The 21,571-nt window shown below is 46.8% G+C and overlaps 1 protein-coding gene across 4 annotated transcripts in view; it reads right to left on the bottom strand.

Annotated features, from left to right (window-relative positions):
• The window catches only part of ZRANB3 (zinc finger RANBP2-type containing 3), a 2,038,675-nt gene that overhangs the window by 1,355,205 nt on the left and 661,899 nt on the right, over nt 1-21,571 (bottom strand). For all 4 annotated transcript variants that reach the window (XM_069616553.1, XM_069616555.1, XM_069616554.1 and 1 more), the window contains one exon: nt 4,693-4,827. In XM_069616553.1, the coding sequence (XP_069472654.1) occupies nt 4,693-4,827 (135 nt within the window). The remainder of the gene's footprint in view (nt 1-4,692; nt 4,828-21,571) is intronic.

Here is a 21,571-nt window from a genome sequence, read left to right as displayed (position 1 = left end):
AGTAACAAAGATTTGGTCCAGATCAGCAGATTGATGTTCTCTTTTCCATGAAGGGATGTTTATGTGATCGGTACCCTCCTCCTTTTTTAGTTGATGAAGGTCTCTATCCTTCATGAATCTTGACCATAATTTCGCTCTTTGTGAGGCCATGCTGTTTACTTTTTGATGCTTGTAAATTGCTTTGCGGGGTCAAAGACAGCATTTAAATCTCCACAAATTAAGGTGTGGTTGATCACATTTTCTGCTAAAGAACTGTCAAATATTGAGGTGACTAACTCAATAAATTTAACATTGGAGATTGCTTGAGGGTTCCAGTAGCATGTTACTATTAACAAGTTTCCGCAATTTTTTTCCTTACTGGCTTCACAGATCATTGACCATTCAATAATGATGGCCAGGCAAAAAAGGTCGGAGTAGATGGTTTTGATAACGGACAAGCCTACTCCGGTTCTGACGGCTATCAGAAGGCCGGAATAGGGACAACCTTTTTCTCCCTTTGCAGCTAGAGCAGCAATTACTTCGTAACCATCTATATGTGGGCGGTTGAGAAGCCAAGTTTCTTGTAGGCACAGGATATCATAATCGTCCAAGTTTACATCGCTAGGAATCATTAGGTGGTGAAATCCTCTGGTATTCCAACAGGCCAGTCTCAGTGATTTTACTTTAACTGGTTGATCAATATAAGATATCTCCAAGTTCCGATTTGTGCTTGTCTGGGCATCGTGGAGGGCTGTTTGCAACAAAATGAATGGCTATGCTTTCCTGTTGCGAAGCGCTTCTTGGATCCATGAGCAATCTTCTACCGGGGACTCGTTTGTTTCTTTCTCCGCAGACGCCCCAGATGTTGATGGGTCCAGGATCCTGTTTTCTGTGGTGACAGTGAATGTGATTGCCGGCCTTGGTCCAGTCGGCTTCCTTCCTATATTTAATGGATCCAGATAAGTCGGAGTCTCCAGTTGGACTTGAGGATCATTTTTGCTTGCGGTAGGAGTTAGAGGTTACTTACATACTTGTTGAGACTGGACATCTTCTATGCTTGTGGGATTTTCCGTTGTTGAAGCGATCGATCGAACTTGTTCCACTGGCGTTAGATCGAATCCCAAGATTCAGAGGTTTTCTGTCTCTTTGGATAGCATTCTTCTTACCACTTGAGATGGTATATGGAGGAAGTCACAGTTAGTTCTGTGTTTTATGCTGAATTCCACAATTTTGATGTCTTCTGACACAAGTTGACGCAGATTTGGAATACTGTGTAAAATCTGTACAACCGTTCCACGGTTCAAGATAAAGTTTTTACTTTTGTCTAGCATAGATTCGAACTTGAACTACCTATTTTCTCTCTGGTCGTTTCTCTGATGTACGGGATTTTGGGCATGTCTATGGGTGTCGTGCTGGCGTCGGGGTGAGATGGAACTTCTAGACCTGGCTTTTAGAGTATGCTGTCTAGGATCACTGGAACGGCCCACCTTGTTGCTTATTTGATCTTTGTTGCACTGGGTTGGGGTTGGCTTATCAGACTTGTTATGCTCCTTCGATGTCCGTCTGTGATCCTGGGCCGAAGATTTAGACTTTTGGTCGTGCGTGCTTGAGGTGGCCAACTGACTTTGGCTAAGGCAAGAAACAGATGGCCGCTCTTTGTCGATGGTGCCCTTTCTTTTTTCTGATAATGTTAAAAATCGAGGTGAGTTGGGCACTTCTAGGCTTCCTGCCGGTTTTGACGTGGAGTTTTACGTTTCCAGTAGTAGCTGATTGCCAGATTTTGATTGACGGTCGGCCAAGTCGTCATCCTCAAGTTCCTCAATTGGCTGTTGTGAGAGGTTGATCAAATCCGTGACAGTTTCCGAGGATTCACTTATGTGTCTGGAGGAGACGTTACTCGGACCGAGATAGTCAAAGAAGGCCCCAAGAGGAAGTCGATGTTCGATTACCAGAGCAATTCCGTTCGCCGCTTAGGTGGAAGGTTGTCACGAGAGGTCTTAGGTCACACCCCTTTTGGCCCAAGACCTGAGCCGATAGGTACCTCATTAGCACAGTTAACTGATCTGGTCTTTGAATCGGCGGGCTTGAGGTTTCTTTTCTCGAAGATCCAATAATCTTTGTTGGTAGTATCTTCAGTACGGTTTTCAATTGTCACCTTCCTAGTGTGTGGATGGGGGGGAGCCCTCCACCTGGTCCATTAGTTTCAGGACTACACCACCGTTGCTGTGTCCTCTTACTTGGTTACCAGCTGGCTTAGTGCTTTTCCCGCCCGAGATCGATGTTTTTTCAGGCTCTTGGCTTTTTAAGGGGTTTAAGAGACTAGGTGTTTGTGTTGAGCTTTCAGCTGTTTCTTTTGTAAGATCTATTTGACAGGACGAAGTTGGTTTAGGGGAGGCAAAGCCTCTGTTAACGTCCTGATCCGTTGTATAGTCTCTTGTGGTTGACAACCTTTGTCCAGGTAGACTGTCTTGATTTTGGATGTCAGGTCTGGGGGTTTCTCCAAAGCCATTATAAATCCTTCCAAAAAAATTAGTTTGGTGTGCATCATGCCTATGAGGGTTGTATGATCATTCATAGCGTAATTTATTCCTTCATATAACTTTGAGAAAGGAGCAAGGGCAATAGTGACAGTGGACATGACAGACATCAGGTCCAGTTTCTTTGGAGTGCTGTTTGGTTTTTGGTCCTGATGGCCTTCGGATCTTCTTTCGCCTCTACGAGAAGAGTTTGATTCAATCTCGTAGCATTCCCGGCTTGACAAGGGGCGAGACAGTGGATTAGAAGTTCTACTGCACCTTTTAGGTGTGGCTGACAAGTGTGTTGAGTTGGTGATCTGTCGATTGACAGCTGAGCTCTTCAGTAGCTCTAAATCAGGTAAACACACATCTTGTGAAGGCCTGGCTGGACGAAGAGCCACGGTGACAGGGCTCTGAAAGTTTAAGAAAGGCACCTCTTTCTCCACCAAGTCTTGGTTTTGGTTTGTTGGAGTTGTGTTGCTTTGGTCCAATGTTTCAGCTGAAGTTACTTTTCCTGGTAAGATATTTCGTGTTTCAGTTATCTTCCTGGGTTCAAATGGCCTGGAAGTTTCCAGGCTTGGGACGGGTGGAGGGGGCGCTCTTTCAATTGATGTTTTAGGGCATGTAATTTCATGGCTCTCTATGAGTTGGACCTGTACCGGAGCTTGTGTAACGGCCTGCAGAGCTACTGCGGCACCCTCCAAAAGTTCTGCATCTGAAAGGTCATGGGCTGATGTTACAAGTGGGTCATCTCCAATCAGTTTATGCTTTAAGAAGACATTTTTCAGCATTACAGACATCAGCGGACAGTTTCCTTTAATTTTCCTGTAGAATCACTTCTGAGGTTTTAAGGTATTTGTTTTGCGGTTTGTAAACAGCAGGGGGGATTCTTTATCTTTATCTTTGTCGTCACAAGAAGTAGTAGGCAGGTTATGCGTTCATTTTGTATATTTGTCAAGAGTCTTACGCCCTTGCTGGCCTTGTTGTTGCAATTTCCTTGGAGGCAGCTTTGCATTTTTTCGTGCAGGAGGTATTCTCCCTCTTTTTGAAGGAACTAGGGCATTGTAGAGCATTTGCTTTTTCGTTTGTGTTTTCTTTGCTGGGGCAATGGAGCATGGGGCCTCGGCTGCCACTGGGGGAATGGGAGCGGCTCCTCCACGCCCCCCCCACCTTCGATGAATAGGCCAGCCCTGCCAGTGAACCTAGGGTGGCCGGGGCGGTCGTGCTGAGGAGCTCCTCGTCTCCCACGGGGAGAGTGCCCTTCACGAAAGGATAGGGGGCATAGAAGAGGGGGCACGAGGACTCCCCCAGGCAGCAGTCTGCCAACATCCCAAGTCCAACAGAGACACCCATAGATTCCCCTCCCGCCAATGAGAAGGTAATGTTCCCTGTGTTAGGTATAGCGTGGGGCAACAGGAATCGAGGACAAAGGTAAGGCGAATAAAGCAGGTTTTTTTGCAGTGTCCGAAACTAAGGATTCAGCCATGTGTTCAATAAGATGTGGAATGTCAAGAGTTTTGGGGTTACATGTCGTCAGGTCCATGCTGCCCGACTCAGGAGGCCCAAAGGGGCGGAGTTGGGTCAGCAGCCGGGAGGGCAATGGAAGCCAAGGCTTACCTGATACCTCCGGGCATGCCTCCACGGCACAGTTGTTACTTCCATGGACAGCCGGAGACGCCAGAGGTAGATGACTTGAAGGTCGCACGCCGGGGAGAGTTGCCAAGTCAGGGGCTGTGTCCAACACGGGGGCCCTCAACGTTCTTTCTTCGTCCTCCCGTCTGCGGGCACTTTGCAGCAGGCGGCCTTCTTCCGACATCCCCACTAGTTAGGTACTTGAGAGCGCCGATAGAGCAATCCGTGGCAGCCCTGCAGGACTGTTACTCTACGTTACTCCGTGGCCGCTCTTGTTGTTTGGAATACTCATAAAATGATGAATCTGGGGTGGTTCTCTTGGTAGAGAAACAACTTTTTAATTTAAAAATTCATCATGGAAGTGAGGACACCTGATCTAAAGTAGTCGAGGTTTCAAATGAAATATTGAGTGGACACTATTTTGGTCCAAACACAAAAGATATAACCATAGAAAAACATTATTGTTGAAGGGCATCTGTTTTATTCTATTCCCACTTGCAAATATCGACTAGAAAAACTGTTCAGTAAATATTACAACCATGCCAAATAGAGATTGGATGAGTACCTTTGCAATTGCAGTTTGTTTGTACATGCGTGTGATGTGCCCCATGACTTGAACAAATGGGTTGCTAGTATCAGAAGCAAATGAATCTGGAGACCTCATTAATTTCTCATATTCTTCAAAGCTGGCATTCATTTCCTATGAATGAGGGAAACAAAAGTTCAGAGCTGTATATTGCAGAACAATCAATGAAACCATGAATAATGTACTACATTTTGTGCAAGAAATCTGACAGCAAAAATACAAGAGATGTGGTTTGCACTCAATCCGAATAAAGGTCAGCCACATATTCTTACCAATTACAGAACCATGTGATATGATGAAAGAGTAAACTGAATATTTTGTCAGCATACTTAATCTAAGACTAACAAAATATTATTTTAAACATTTTAGAAATTAACAGAACTTTAATAGCTTAAGCATACTGTGCATACACAGCAAAATGATGCCTTTTAAATAACAACTGGTTGATGCAATGTTATTTAATTTCATCCATACCTGAATTTGTCTGAGGCATGATATATAAGTGACTGGCTGCACACCTATGTATATCTTGCACACAGCTGGTTTCTTTCTTAGCTATTGTCCCCTTGTGCACGACTGCACTGCTTTGCACCTTTCTAATCTCCCACACACCTTTGTCAGATAATCACCATTATGCAAGTCCAATGTTTGCCATGAACACTGCTATTTTGCTCTCAAGTACCTATATAATATTTGGCTTGTGCACATCCATGCAATTACTTTTTGTTTTTTCTTTTTTTGCATTTAATCGGTAAAAGATTTTTACAAAAGGTTTTTGTCTTTTTCTATTAACTGTTTCTGATAAACATACTTTGGATATACTTAAGACACCGCTTTCACTTTCCTTCATTTAAGTTCATTTAGTGTTCAGTAGCCCCAGTGTTTTCTTCCGACTAGGCATTGTCCATTTGAAGAGAAGGGGTTGACAGGTTAGCGCGTTTCAGGGCAATGTCTAGTAGTTTAGCTGCAGCCCTCGCCCATCAAGCTGAGTCTCCCACAATAAGCCGATACCAACCTGACTCCTCGTTTAGAACCGACGGATAGGATAATAGTGGTGTTAAGTATGCCTTTCGTTCGGTAGCCGTTGTTGGGCAAGATGTCAAGAGATGCCTCACCGTTTCGACCTGGTCAGTGTTCTCGCACAAACGACATGATGCTGTAGCAGATTCCGATCTAATGGCCACAATTTCTCTTGTATGTAGAATATTTAGCCGGGCTCTCATAAAAGTTCTTCTCAGGTTTTTATCAGGAAATTTTTCGCAGTATTTCAATGGAATATTTAGTTTGTTCTGACCTGGCGGAAGATCTTTTAATAGCTTGCATGAAAGAATTTTGTCATTTGTCAGTATCCAATCTTGCTGCAACAATTTTATTTTCACTCTCCCAGGGTTTGAGACCAGCAGATCTTCCGAGCAGGCTATTTCTTCCAATTTTTCTTTCCGTTTCTTGACCCAGTTAGTTAGGGGTTTACACCCTCCTTTCTGGATTTCTTCTGCTACCACTTGAAAAATGGGGAGGCCGTCTGGCATAAGGATTTTTCTGAACAGTTGCAGCGCCCCCTGCTCCACTGTAGAGAGGAGCGACACGAGACCAAGATCCCTTCGAATCGCCACCATTGGGGCTGACTTTGGTAGGCTAAGCACCGACTTCCACACAAAACCTTCCAATTTATGCCATATTTCTTCTGGAAGAGTTAGATTTGCACTCATTCCGTAGGTCAAGGCGGGAACTATCTTGGCCTTGTAAAAACAAAGAGCCGGTGTCCAGGAAAACCTCCCGAATTTTTTGTCAACAGCTTTTAGTAGAGCTGTCAGATTTCTAGCTTTGTCCCACTTTTATTTTGTGTTTCATCACTTTTGTTCTGTTTTTATGTGGTATCTGGTGATCAATGCTCAATCACTTCCCAATCGTAGCATCCCCATTATCAAGAGGTGTACTAGTCTGTGGCAACCAGGTACTAGGTACCACCCCTCCGGCATAGTGTTTGTACCGACTGTTTATCTGGGTAACAGCCTTTTTGTGGTGGACATTGTGAAGAGCAAGGAATCAGACGAGGACTCATGGTTTTGGCCATAAACATTTATTGAAACAAAAGGTGTTTGGAAAATACCTCACTGTCTCTACTCTAAGAGGTACTTGCCTACTGAGAGAAACCGGAGGGTATTCTTCCTAACAAGCCCTTATTCAGGTGGCCAGGGCACAGCCATCGCTGTTGGATCAAGTTCCTGGGTGTGGACCAGTGGGGGAGGATCACCTGGGTAGGGGAAACCGGGGTTATGCTCGAGGGAGTACCACAGGTGAGACGTGGTACCATCACAAAGAGGATGGTGAGGAGAATGAAGTCTCAGAGGCTATTATAAGCTATTCCCACTCATCGTCTCTTCCACTCACTGAATCTGCCTTACCCAAAAGGTAAAGCCAACAACCCGTTCTCATCTGGTAAACTTGTTAAGAACTACAACTCCCAGAATCCCGCTTTCTATTCGAATACTCCCGATCACTCTTCTCTTCGACCCTCTGATTATCATTTCCTGCAATCCCACCCTACTCAGACAAAAACACTAGGACCCCCACAATCCCTTCTGTTCACTCCATGATCCCAGTTACTCTCCTTTGCTTCACAAACCCTACCAAACCCGTCCCTCTGTCACCGGTCGAAACTCCAATCTACTATGATAGAATACTACCATTCCAACAATCCCCTATGTTCTGTTCTCCATCGCGGTCATTCTCGTCCATTTCGCAAACCTTCTCCATCCTACCCCGCAGGACACTCAGAAACTATACCACCCTCCTTTTCCACCCTGAACACCTCCTCACATTGTAACAGACAACAGACTTGTAATGCACCTGTTGACCTGACATGTCCCGACACAATGGTCAGGCAAAGTCAGGTAATTTATCCGAATTGCACACACACCTGACGGCCCTTTCCTTTCCCCATAGGGATAAAAGGTGGAGCAAAAGAGCACAAAGTGAGCACGGCAGACAACATGACGAGACAGCTAAAGAGGCGCGGCAGTTCAAGCGGAGGAGAAAGGCAGCAGGAATCAAGAGGGTGGCGAGTAGAGAAGTGACCTTGCCCTTTTCGTCCGAGACCCGCAGAACCTTTGAGGAAGAGAGCCTAATACTGCGAACAATAGCACAAGTGTCTTGCAGCAGATGTCAATGGTACATGGCGCAAGCTTATATGTCGATAAGCTGGACCAAGGGAAGCTCCTGCGCCCGTGGTACCTGCCTTCCCTCCAGGAAAGTCAAGCCAAGTAGTTCATCACAGCCGGGTAGTCAAGGGGAGAATCGAAAAGAACCGGGCTGTGTTGAGTGAGAGAATTGCAAAGTGGCAAGTTGGAACCAAGTTTAATTAACTGTGTAAAAGAACTGTGACAAGTATTGAAGTGGAGACCAGCTGCAGAGGGAAACTCGCACCGTGTGGGTGCTAACTTGAGACACTCTGGTCGATCCCCATATGAGAGAAACTACAGATACCAGAAGGGCATAGGAGAGCCAGAGGAATAGGTCAAAGTGGTCATACAGAGGTTCAAGCAAAATCCCTGTACAATCGAAAGACTGATCTACAAGCACTGTGAAAGAAAGGGAAGTTAATTCCACAAACACTGAACTGTGTAAAAAGTGAACATTGAAAGTAAAGAGGGGTGATCGTCCCATAAGAGGGGGACCCAGGGGTGAGCCAGTATCACCCTGATCGAGAGCCGCAGTAAACACAGTGAAGGGAGGCTAAGAAAAGAGGAGTAGGAGCCCGGCAGAGGGTGAGCCAAGGGTGAAAGTTTCCACCCCAAGGAAAAGTGAAAGTGAAAGTTAAGAAAGGGCAAGAGTGAACCCGAAGGCGGGATGCCAGAGAAGAAGGGTCCAAGCCCGGCAGAGAGAGATCCAGAGATGAAGCCATCAGCAGAGTACTGATGGTCAAGAGGGGTCCGAGCCCGACGGAGGGAGATCCACGGGTGAAGCTATCATCCAAACTTCAAGCAAGAAGAGAACAGACTTATAAATTGAGGATTATAAATGAGAAGAGTCAGCGCCCAGAAGAGGGGAACCCACAGGTGAACCCATCATCCGGCGAGCATTGGTAAGTGAACTTGATTTGTTTGTTAAAGGAACTTTTGTTTTTGGTTAGTTGAACGCATCAGGCCCCGAAGGCAAGAGACTTGAAAGGAAACAAGAATTGGCCATCAACGGTCCCAAGAACTGCCATTGGAACTGGCTTCTCGTGCTGGTGAAGCCCGAGGCTGTACTGTGCTCCAAACTCCCATCTTACCCAGTGCACAAAACGTGGGGAACGGAGGCCCAGGCTACTGCATACTGACATATTATTTGAGAACACTTCTTTCTTTTCTTGAGAACTATCCCATACACCTTTTTTGTATTAGTTGTGAAGTTTGGCAATAGGTTTCTTAGTATAGGCCTTTTATCTTGACAACGCCACTAGTACTGCATTATTTTTCATTTGATGGTCGACACTTGCTCCCATCTTAGATTAAGGTTTAGATTAAGCGTTTGTCCAACCTTCATACACCAATCATTGTTCAATAAACACCCTTGAACTGTGATCACTTGTGATTTTCTTACTTGTTGCCACCATGGGTTTCTCTACCTAAAACAAAACCAAGGGTCTGTCCGATGTCAAGATGCCAAGATGTCCAAAGCAAAATGTCTGTGTCCAAATAACTATTCTGGCCCTCACATTCAAAAAATCCACTCCAAGGTGAAAAGGGATGTGTCTTTGACCTCGAGTAGTGCACAAATGTTCAAAAAGAAAATGCATAACTCTAACATAAAAATTCCAGAAGAATAAAGTTCACAGTTCCAGAGGATGGTTCCCTTCCCCTGGATTGCTCTTCACTCTGCTTCATACTTTAAGGATATCAGTTCCTTGTGCTTCTTTTGATCAACAATACAACTTGTATGCAAAACAACTTACCTGTTGGTCTTAATCTTCATAGGATACCTTGTGTACTCGCCTGCCAGTTTTCAGCTTCTCTTTAATATATTTCAACACAGTCGTTGGCTATTCCTGATGTATCCTTATCAGGACTTCCTCATTTGATATACTTTAAACACTGCCCAACTTGACCTTGCCTGGTATACTCTCCTGCCAGGGGTTTTCTCCTATGAATACACTGAAACTTGAATCTGGCTTGTATACACCCCGGCCAAAGCTTTTCTAATATTATTACACTTGCAACTTGAATCTGCCTGGTATACTCGCATACCATGACTTTCTCATAGGGGCATTGTGCACACTTGCAAACTTGACAGTCTTCTATTTATTCCATTCTGTCTCCAAAAAATATTGGATCTTGCATTCTTTCTCATACGTTTCATTTAGCTCCGCTTGTCTTTGGTAGGACTGCCAAACTGCCTCAGTGTCCCGGCTTCTCTTGGGTGGACTCACCGGCTCTCTGTGGCATGTTTTTGTTCTCACGCGGCACGCCTGCAGCAGCTCTTTGGCTCTCTTTCTCTGGGTTTGCCGCCTCTGTTCTGTGGCTTCTCTTTCTGCCTCTCGTGGCTCCCGCTCGCCTGCTCTGGCCTTCTCAGTGCTCAAGCGGCGTGGAGACAGCATTTTGGTACCTGCATACGCCAAGGAGCCTTTCTTCCTCTTCTGGCGATTTCACAGCATACCATGTCCTGAAGCCTGCTCCCCTTAGCCTCTCCTGTGAGCCTGTTGGCTTCACTGTCCTCGCACCAGCCCAGCAGTCCCTCCGTCGGCAGAGAGAGGATAAGACTCCTCCAGCCAGCGTCTCTCTCCTGTCAGCTGGTTCAGCGGTTTAAATGTCCTGGCATCAAGTATGTGCTTGCAGCAACTAGAGCACAGCTTGTGCTCCTGGCCTCCATTGATCTTTATTACTTGGCTCAGGTTCCACGTTACAGTATTCTTGTATTTAGGGGAAGCAAAGTCAGTTCTTGATGACTTGTATGCAAAGTCTGGGAAAGTATCCTCAGTAGTCTTGAAAGGCAAGTCAGTCTTTAATGGCTTCTATGCAAAATCCGGGAAAGTATTTTCAGTAGCCTTGAAAGGCAGGTGAGGGGAGTTATGAAAATATGCCATTAAGTCATGGGGAATGGAGGGGGTATTCTAAAAGAAAAAGAGGGATACCATGTCCTGTCTGATGAGGTCATGTCACACACCTAAGGGTTGCCTTTCCCCATGTGATCCTCCCTCATCTAGCCGCCCCCAGGGTCAGGATCCGGTAGCGGCTGTCATCCCCTAGCCACATGGGGAGAGGTCATCGCTGGGAAAGAAAGGACACCATTGGATTCATCACAACATATACATCACGTTTTCAGTATTGGTATGGTATGCTTTCACTATAGCCTGCTTGCGAGAGCCAAATTCCCACTTCAAAGACATGTTAGAATACACCCAGGGCTGCAACTGTTTTATGACAACGTTTGGAGTTTAAGCCGGCAGGAAACCCAGTGAGAGAATAAGTGAGGACATTACCTCAAACTCTCACACCCAGGGGTGCAGCACCCAAAGAGATTCCTTCAGTTCACTATGGTCTTGGGGTGTTTAAAGTGCCCAATCACTTGGTGGAGTGCCGCCTGTAGCCCCGCCGTCTCGATACAAAGGCAACATTCTGCCGTGGAAACTGCTGCAGCATAACAAATCCCAGTAATTTAGCTATAAGCTACGAGGGGCTAAATAAATGCTCTCTGTCGAATACCAAATCTAGCAGATTCAATTTGATGTTTGGGGAAGACCCCAGCCCCTTAAGTAGGCTGATCTGTGCAGGACCATCAACATGCCTATGGCGCGGCCCATACAGTCCGCTGCGTCCAATGCCGCTTGAAGCACCTGACAAGCCATCTCCTTATCAGCTATGATGTCCAGGAAACAAGGAGATGGTCGGACTCCTTTCAACCCTCAAAGGCTTTTCCTGTTGCAGATTGTGTTCTCCTTTGATTTTGTGTTTCTTGGACTTGGTATATATGCAGCTACAATGCACACCTATAAAGTAGGATTTCCCCTGGCATTAGGGTATCCCTAAAGTGATTAACGGCAGGAATGTCTCCTCCTTTACTTGGATGCTTTCTAAACGGAGGTTATTCTCACTCACCAGCCAAGGGTCACCCTCTTGGGCGTGACCCTATCACATAGCTCTACTGTGCTTTTCTGTTGTTCAGCTCCCTCAACAGGCTTCAGTCCCAGCGGGTTAGTGATACTCATTGTCAAGCTCACGTGGTTACAATTCTCCACCAAGGTCTGGGTGATAGCTCCCAGTAGACTAGTCACTCTACTCCTTTTTCATGGTTTCTGGCTCTTGCCAGGTTGTGCCCTAAGGCCCCCAGCAGGCTTCTTGCACTCAGCTCTCATTGCAGACTTATCTCTCAAAGGAACTGGGCTAACCTGCCCAATCGCCTACTCTGCTCTCTTCCGGTCACTCTGTCTGCTAGCACATCACCTCTATTGACTACCATCCTACCTCCTTCACTGAAAGCATCCTACTATAATGCTTAAATATGCTTAAGTTCCTCAATAGAGTGAGGGATTGGCCAGACTGTTTTCCCCTTAACTACATCATTGGATTGGCTAGCGTTTCATAATCCCACCTCCCTCCCATACATTTCTACTTTTCATTACTCATGTTTTATTGTGTATTTCCTAGTTGCCCATGTTCCTTAATAGTTTGAATAAGTGGAACTCTATGGTCTGAAAGCTTAATGGGCTGGTCACCGCCTTCGACTCAAGCAGAGCAATCATAGCAACGGGGTGGCTCTGCAGCCCAGCACCTTGCGCCACCGAGAAATGCTTTTCCTCACTATGGCATCTTGTGCTTTGAGTGTGCATAGTGTAACAAATCTAGGGATTTAGTCCCTTCTTCCCAGTGTGGGGCTAGGGAGGTGAGCCTGCCAAGCACAACCCTCCCGAAGGATTTGGGAAAGCGGGAACCCAGTGGGAGCGTTTCCCAGAGGGGACAAGGACTCTGATTCCTATCAGGAACTCCGTTTAAGAAATGCCTTGTCTGCCTATATGGGAGGAGAAGAGACTAATGATATTTCCGTTGATAGAAACTCAAAAAACACTGACTTTGCTTCTGTACCTTTGTCACAAGGTAATGCTGAACTTCCGAGAAACACAACAGCTGAAACGAAGCAGCACGCCCCCATGAATAGAGGGGAGGGAAATCCTATGCAGAGACTATCCGCTGACGACAGAACGTCCTGCAGGGGCAGAGCCGGGTTGCACTGCAGAGCTAGCAGTGGCGTGAAGAGATCAAGACACAGAAGACACTAGCTCGGAGGCCGGCATCGAGAAGTGCAATATCACTGAGGCGATAACGGGAGGAAGGAGGATCCCCGTAGTGCCTGGTGGCGTGGCCACGCGGCAGCCGTGGTGGGCTTGGGACCTGCAAAGAAGTGCCGAAACCAGAGAGCGACTAGGAACAAATTCTCTGTTCCCGGAGCGAGTGCCGAAGAAAGCACTGATGTGGGCGGAATAAGGAAACAAAATGCTTATTTGAAGACGACTGTGAGGAGAGCAAGGATCAGCAATATTGTCCCAGAGACACCGCTCACCTGGAGCACACCAGAAGACTGTAAAGGTACCAGGGTTGACCACGGAGGAGGGAGGCGAGGAGAATAAAGCCTGAAAAGGGAGAGAGAAGTTTGTTGAATAAAACCACATAGGGTCAGTCCAACCCACAGAGACAGTATACTCGAGAGGCTTACGGGAACCCTATAAACCAGAGTGATGGACCTTGGCAAAGGCTCATGAGACAGCCCCAAGAGCTAAGAAAGTCAGAGGGCCAGAGGGGTGTAGACAGCCCTGTTGGGATAAGTGGAACATTACAAGCTATATGTGAAAGGGAGCCTGGTGGGTTCTGTCAAGAGGAGAAACAAGGGGAACTTGGAGACCCCATTAGCATACAAAGAGAACAAAAAAACGAGCAACCCAACTGTTGCAGGCGGATTAAGGGAATCAACCCTCCATTTAAAGAAATTGAGACTTGGCTTACAGGAAGGGAAATCCCTCTTAGCAATAGGTACAGATAGGCGTTTTCCTTTGAGTTAAATAAGCACCCTTGAAGTGATGTCCTTGTCACGACCCTCGCCCAAAACCCCCTCTGGCAAACCCATTGGCCAGGTGGAGTCAGGACTCGGGCCTCTAGAGCCTGGCATCCTCTTCAAAAGCCCTCATGGGGCCAGTACTGGCGCCTATGGCGCCAGGCTCATACAACATGAACAACAATGTGCTTGGGAACTACTTTATTGTAGTGTCGCCAACATGGAGGCATCCACATAGCTTGGTTCCCTAAGAACCAAGCTATGCGGTCTAGTGTTTTGGGTGTGGCAGGCCTGGAACTACTTTCCCTGGTACTACTTTACCTGGGCTATATAAACCACACCCTGACTGCAGAACATGCTTCGTGTTACTTTGCAGCTTGCAACGTGACGCTCACCGTGTCCAGCTATTCCCTCGAACCTCGGAGAAGCAGAACCTGCAAGGAGACAAAAGGCACATCATTAGCAGCAGCATCTTACCTGCAGTCTTCATCTCTAAACACTTGCAGCTACTGAGAACAGCTGCCTCGAATCTGCACGCCTCCCGGACAGAACGACCGGAAAGAGGAAGATAAAGACAACATTAAAGAAAGCTGTAGAGACATTTACAAATTACAAACTGCTCAAAAGGCTTACCTGGCTGGTCGCCTCTCGGCTGGCACCACTCCGGACATTCCACTTGCGCTGAAGAACACCGCGACCTACAAGGAAGGAAAACAAAGGTTAGCAAAGGCAAGACTTCGCAGCGCTGCGCATAGCGCTTACTTACCGCATCATAGCGCTCTTAATGCGCCATCATTTACCAGCGGGGCTCAACCAAGCCAGTTCGCCGTGCTGAAGCTCCGCATACATAAGGGAGAAAAAAAAGAGACATTTTAAACAAAGAAAGGCATGCAGGATAGCAACAAAACTAAAGAACAGCAATAAGACCTACCTGAACAATATCAAACGGGCCAGCGTCAGTGAAGTAACTGGACCGCACTCGCCCATGAAAGACAACGCACCGCTGCAAAGAAGGCAGGACGGAGAGCACGCCTAATTCTACCGCAAGGCAGAACCTTCCCCGCAGACCACATCAGGGCAAAGCTGAGAAGCATTGTTAGGGAGAAACCTGTGCAATTCCCTTTGGGAACACTGCAAAAGATTTAGGACTACAGGTGTTAGCAGTAAACCCACTTGGTAGCAGTCCGTACCACCCAGATTTACCTGGTAGCTGTGGCTGAGCAGTCAGACTTCCCTCAAGAAGAGTTAGGCAGTATGCAAAGTATACACAATAGGCACTCAGATACAATAATACAAGCAAACACTGACCAGAGCTTTGGTATCAAAGTATATAATTATTTATTTAAAAACACACTGTTTGAAACACTCCAGCACTCTTATTGTAAAACACTCTAATTAGTTACCTTTATAATATACACAACCCTTATTCCTTATCAGATAAGTCTTAGTTAACACCACTTATTTCCAGACAGAGGTGAGCGCTTAACTATAGATGGCACTCCAATAAGTTCATGAAGAAGGGAGGAAAAAAGACAGAATATGGGAAGATACACCACTCTAAGCTTCAGGAACACTATTAGCAAGGCAGGAGAGCAAAAAGTCACTTGTGAGCCAAAGTCCATAGGCTGGGCCCACTCTTAGAGAGAGCAGAGCACAAATGCGCCCAAGATCACACAGTTACACTAGGCTTTGAAAGTCTTGCAGAGAGTTCGAAAAAGAGTTTAGAGAGGCTCAGAAAAGTTTAGCCAGGGTGTCCCAGGCTAACCCAGGTTCGAAAGCCGGGGGCTAAATCTACCCCATACAGTCGGTGGCAAGGGAAGCCGGGCGGGACACGGTACCTTAAGTGGGAAGGATCCTCCAGCGGTGGCAGTTGTTCCTGGCAGCGGGTGCAAGTCTCGTCGTCGTCCAGGGGAAGAGAAGATCTCGACTTGGAGGAAAGATGAAGGTCGTTGCACTGCCAGGGAAGAAACCAGCCGCAGAGTTTTCCGGTTAAAGGTATTACCCTTTAATTCGCGGTTGTGGTAAAACGTGGTATCCCGGTTGCCGGGGTGCTTGGCACAGGCAAGGCGGCCACGAGATACGTCGGGAAGGCGAAAAGACGGTGAAACTGGTTATCCCCACCAGTCAAAGGAAGAAGACTCTCCGGCGGGAGATCTCCTCTGTCGTTGGGAAAAGTGGTGAGACGGTCCAGCAGGGCTCCACTGGTGGTGTCGTCGTGGCAGGTCGGCTCAGCTTCTCCCTCGTCGGATTCTTAGGTCCTGTGGCGACTTCTGAAGTTCCAGTCCCCAAAGCCCTGCTTTTATGCAGAAAACCCCCATTCACTCAGCCTAGCTGTCACTCAAACATGCTAAACTTGGGCCAATCAGGACGGAGTGGGACTTGAGTTGCCTAGGCAACTCAGTCCAGGGTGCCTAAATCCCCGTCTACCCCCTCCTAAGTACCCCAGACAGAGTGGCACCACTTTGGAGGGCTTCTGTGGAGAAGCCCGCTAAAAAGTGGAACAAAGGGCTCGACTTGGGTTGGAGTCACAGAAGAGAACACAAATGCCATTTTAGAACCGAGTTTTGGCAAAAAATACCAACCGGAGAATTAATATTAATTAAATAAACCGGCGGTATGTTCGAGGCTATCGTAATTAAATAAATAAAGATAGTAGCCTCGAACAATGGGAAAATCCCATAGAGAAATATTTGCGGTTGAATATAAAAAGTAGTATCCACTACCACCAGCCGAAACTCGATCAGGGGGGACGGAGACGTGCCCCCTCGACTAACAGACCCCGGGGCAATCGAATTGCCCCAGCCAGTACGTCCGCAATATGATGGTTGTACTGGTTCTGTTCAGAATTTAAGACTAGTAAAGTCAATGGTGACTTTACAGACCCTGGGAGACAGTAGTCAGTCCCAGGGTATGGAGTCTACACTGGGGAGTCACTATGACACCCCTGTGTTACTGCACTGAGGGTGCTGCGTAACACACATCACAAAAACACATGAAGCCCTATGGAGTAAAAGACCCCATAGCCCATTAAACACATCTAGAGTCAAAGAAACACACTCAAATCATGTCCAAGAGTGAGGGTAAAAGAGTCTCACTCTTGGCAGGAGAAAAAAATAATCCCCAAAAATCCAGCAAAGCTGCTGGGGTACTCACTAGGTTAGGAAATTCAGCCTAAACAGAGAATTCTCCCTAACAAGCATACCAGCGAGTAACCCAGCTGGGTGGTGTCCCTGTGGATACCAGGTGAGCATAACAGTCCTTGAGTCTAACATCTTCTGGTTCGCCACAGTAGCCAGCTGGCATCCAGTTTGTCAACTTCTATCCCATTGCCCGGTCCGCGATTGTCCCAAAACTCTACTGCCTTTGGTACACACACAGAGTTTCTAATATGAAAGAGCAGTAAGTAAACTTGATGCATGTACAGTGTATACAGGAAAATCAACCTCATGTTGTTTTGGATTCAGAAACTTGACACCATCGAAGCCACTGGGGCTCTAATGTAGGATTATCCTACCTTGCATCCTATGTAACATCTCTTGATATGCCATAAAGGGAGGATTTCTCTTAAAGCAGAGCACCAGGCCCCCATGCTGGTTGGGAGTGGGGAGGCTGGGTGGACTCTGGAGGTTAACCCAAAAGCCACTGAGGGGTTTAATCACATAGCAGGTAGCTTCCTCTGGCCCTAAGAGTGAGCCTGTCATCACCTAAATTGCCCTACATGTGACTCAGTCACACAGCCCGCAGCAGTCTCATCTATGAACCCGGTTTGGTAGTATCCGCTCTCTGGAATGCTGCCGTCAGTCTGCCAATACTAGCTCTGCCATGCCTCCCTTTTACAATGATGTGTGCCATCTAATTTTGCTAATAATGTCTGGGATTGGTTAAACTGTATTCCTCCCGCGATGTTTGGTCAGGTCTTATTTCTCCTTCCTCCTCATGTGTTTTAAGATCTAGCTTTACCATTCCCACGTGATGCCCCTTTCCTTTCTCTTGATTACCATTAATTAGTTTATTGACTTTATGAACGCTGACTGAAGGATTAAAGACAATCTGCCCTCTTGGAATCATGTGGAAGTATAGGTAGTGTTAAACCAGCTCTGGGCTCTGCCTGCAACTCCACAGATAGTTTATGTTCAGCAATAAGCATTTGTGCATAATGAGGTTCGACTAGAGGTTTTACTGACATGACAGATGTATGTGTAATTCAGCACCACAGCGCCGTTGTTTCACAGTGCTATTGGGCTGCTTGTTACCCTCAGGTCACACCGCTGCAAGGTCACCGTGTCAAGCAGATTCTCCTTAGCCCTCAAATCTAACTGGGGCCAATAACTGTTGGCGAAAGGGTAAGAACAGTTGCGTCCCTCTTTGGCAGTTTCTTAACACAAAGTAGCAGTGGGGTGTGTACTTGGCAGATGCGACTGGGGAGGGTAATGAGAGCATGAAACATAGACCTTACCCCACTTCTGGGGAGTTCTCAACAAAGCATGTGGATCACCCCAGCACTCAAGACTCCCTGACCCTCCAAATATGACTGTCACAAAGCACACTGCATGTTACAAAAAATGCAATGTGGAAATATGTTTTTTCCCATTACTGCAGGTTGAAAAATTAATAACACTCTGCAAGAATGCTGTACAGGATGAGCTCAAACAAGAGAACATTTATTCCAGACCAAGTTATGTTTCTGCTTCTAATGAAGAACAAAGTGTTTTCAAAGTATTCAATCTTTGTCAACTCCAAAAAATGTCAAAGTCCAATCCATCTATTCCAGCTCTTTCCCCCTGTGCAACATGGAGTTGCCTCCGTCTGGCCCTGTAATCTTTTTCTTCTCCCCAAAGAATTGACCCTTATATTGCTACGAGGAAGAGATTCACTGTGTTATGTTCCCTATTTAACCTTTCACGGGCATCGTTGATATAGAAGGTGAAGCAATGGCTGCAGAATCCCATGGTCTTGTTATGCCTATGAATCTCAGACAATGGCTACCTGAAAATATTGTACTGTAGGCATTTGATCTTCAAAATGGTGGCTGGCCACGGTTTGTGGCTGCCATCTTTAAGATTAATATAGTTCAAGCAGCTATCCTACAGTTTAAAAAGGTGAAAATAATATTCTTTTTATGGATTCTTCTCCCACAGATTCCTCATCTTGATAGATATTCATCCAGCGGGAGCTGCTCTGAAAACTTTGACAGGGGACATAGTGCCGCTCACCAGTCTCTTGACAGCTCTCTCGTATTCAGCCACACCACTCCTTGACAACGGACGTGACGTTGATCACTGTACTAATGGGATGCACTGTGCCCATACCTCAGTTCCACACCTCCCCCTGCCCCCTGTGCTCAGCGTGCAAGAGGGAACTGCGAGGAAGCAGGAATGACACTCAGGCACAAGTGAGTAATGGTTTTGGTCAAAGGCATTTATTAAAATAAAAATGGGTGGGGAAATGCCTCTCTGTCCCTGCTCCAGAGGCGTTTCCCTACCTAAAACCAAAACTAAGGGCCTTCCGATGTCAGAATGTCCAAGGTAAAACTGTCCCATGTCCAAAGTTCTATTCTGGTCCTCACATTTTAATACATTTACTCTAAGGTGAAAAGGGTTAATGTCTTTGCCCTTGAGTTGTGTTATAAGTGTTCAAAAGAAAAAGCGCAACTCCAAAACAAAAGTTCCATAAAGTCAGAGTTCCTTACTTCAGAGGGTGGGTCCATTACCTTGGATTTCTCTCCTCTCCGCTTTAAGTCCAAGGGTATCAGTTCCTTAGGTCCAATAACACAACTGGTGCAAACAATGCTTTGTCTACTGTTCTTTGTATTGTCAGGATACCTGGTGTACTCTCCCGCCAGATTTTCACTCTCATTGTAATATGTTTACACAGTCATATGCCTCTTGGATACTTGTATAATGTAGATTTTTTAACTTGACACTGCCTGGTATACTTTCCCGTCAGGGTTTTCTGGTAGGAAGACTGTTGCAATTTGCATTCGCCTGGTATACGCTCCTACCAGGGCTTTTCCCATGTGCACGCTGCGCAAACCCACAAACATGTTAGTCTTTTATACTTGTTTCAACTTCCTTAACTTGACAGGTGCACTATCCTGCCAGGGTTTCTCACACAGATGTAATATGTACATTCACAATCTTGATAGCTCCTTTTGCATACTTCATTAAGCCTTTTTATGAGTATTACCCTTGCTCGTTCTTTCTCATTGTGCTTTCATTATATTGGTTGTATTTTGACAGGCTTTCCGACACGCCCCTGAGTCCCCATAACCCATAGGTGGACTCAAAGCTTTGCCTGGCGCATGTCAGTTCTCTTGTAGTGGTTGCGCAGGGCTCTAGCCTTCTCCTGCCACCTCTGCACTGTTTCATGGCTTCTCAGGGCTCCCACCTTTTTTGTTCCACGTTTCTACCGGCTTCGGTTAGATGGAGGCTGTCTTGTAGTACCAGCGTACGCCCAGAGGCGCTCTGTCTGCTTCTGATGTCCTCGCCATGTACGTTCGCCTGCTGTCTGCTTTCCTTCCAGTTTTCGGAAAGCCACTTCGCTCTACGGACACAGTTCCATGCCTCCGGTTTCACGCTCTCCATCGAGAGAGGTCGCGTTTTCCAGCTAGAGAGGTTGACTCCTACTCAGCTGTTTTGCCGGTTTAAATATAGCAGCTTCAGGTTGACTTTCCCAAATACTAGAGTGCAGCGTGGGCTTTGGGCTCCGAGTAATCCTCATTATTCTGTGCATCTTTCTTGTCCCAGTATTCTTGGGTTTATGGTACTGGTAGTTTGGTTTTGACAATTTAGATGTGAAGTCTGTAAGAGTGATTCTAATGGTGTTCAAAGGCCACTCTACATTTGATGAATGTAAAGAGTCAAAGAGGATGTCCTGAGTGTATTTCCTAGGTGAGTCAGGGGAGATACAACAACAAGCCATCAATGCATGCGGAATGGCTAGGGTATTCTCAAAAGAAACAGGGGTCTACCATGTATCATCCGATGAAGTCATAACCTCCTCTCCTGGGGTGCCTTCACCCATGTGTTCCTCCCTCATATAGCTACCCCCAGGGCAAGTATCAGGTTGCGGCTGCCATCCCCTAGACACATGGGGAGAGGCTACCTCTGGGAAGAGAAGTGCAGACTCCATCGGATTCACCACAGAACACACATTAAGGTGAAGGGCAATCAAAACCAAATCAAAACAATAGAAAACAACTTGCTGCTTGCTTACCTCTCATTATTTCAAAAATACTAGCAGCCGGTGCATGGCCTGGAGCCTGAGAGAGAAGCATGGCTCCTTAAATTGCTCCCGGCCCCAACCCGGCAACCGAGTGCAAAATGGCTTAGATAACGCATAGTTGGCCTGAAAACTCACCCCGGAGCGGGGGGTCGACACGAAGGTTGGCGGGTGAAAGCGGGGTCCACTCAGCCCTGCCCGATGGCAGCACGGGACCATAGGGTTGAATGAAAGTAGGTGTGCTCGAGGTGGTGGTCTGCCAGAGTGTAGGCCTGTAGCGGCGGAACCTCAGCGCTGAAAGCGCAACTTTATGTCCTGCCTGATGATGGCTGTGGGGGACCCGCTGCTGGGTCACGGCTGCTGGCCTTGCAGAGCTCCAGGGAAGAAGGGAGGGAGCTGGCAGCCAGGAGCCCCGGTGGAGCCAAGCGTGCTGCTTGCGAGGTCGAACACCATCCACCCCCTCCCCCCCCGGTCGCAATGCTGATGGAGAGGCTGGAAGAGTGATTCAATGCACACCAGGAGACAGGGTTGGCAGCCCCTTGGGAGGGGCTGCTACGGAGGATCCTGGAGGAGAGCTCCTACAACAATGGGAGTGATCCCTGGCCAGAAGTGA

This window comes from Ambystoma mexicanum, chromosome 9 (assembly GCF_040938575.1).
Source record: "Ambystoma mexicanum isolate Mex_15411 chromosome 9, UKY_AmexF1_1, whole genome shotgun sequence".
Lineage (NCBI taxonomy): Eukaryota > Metazoa > Chordata > Amphibia > Caudata > Ambystomatidae > Ambystoma > Ambystoma mexicanum.
This window is presented reverse-complemented; position numbering and strand designations above follow the sequence as displayed.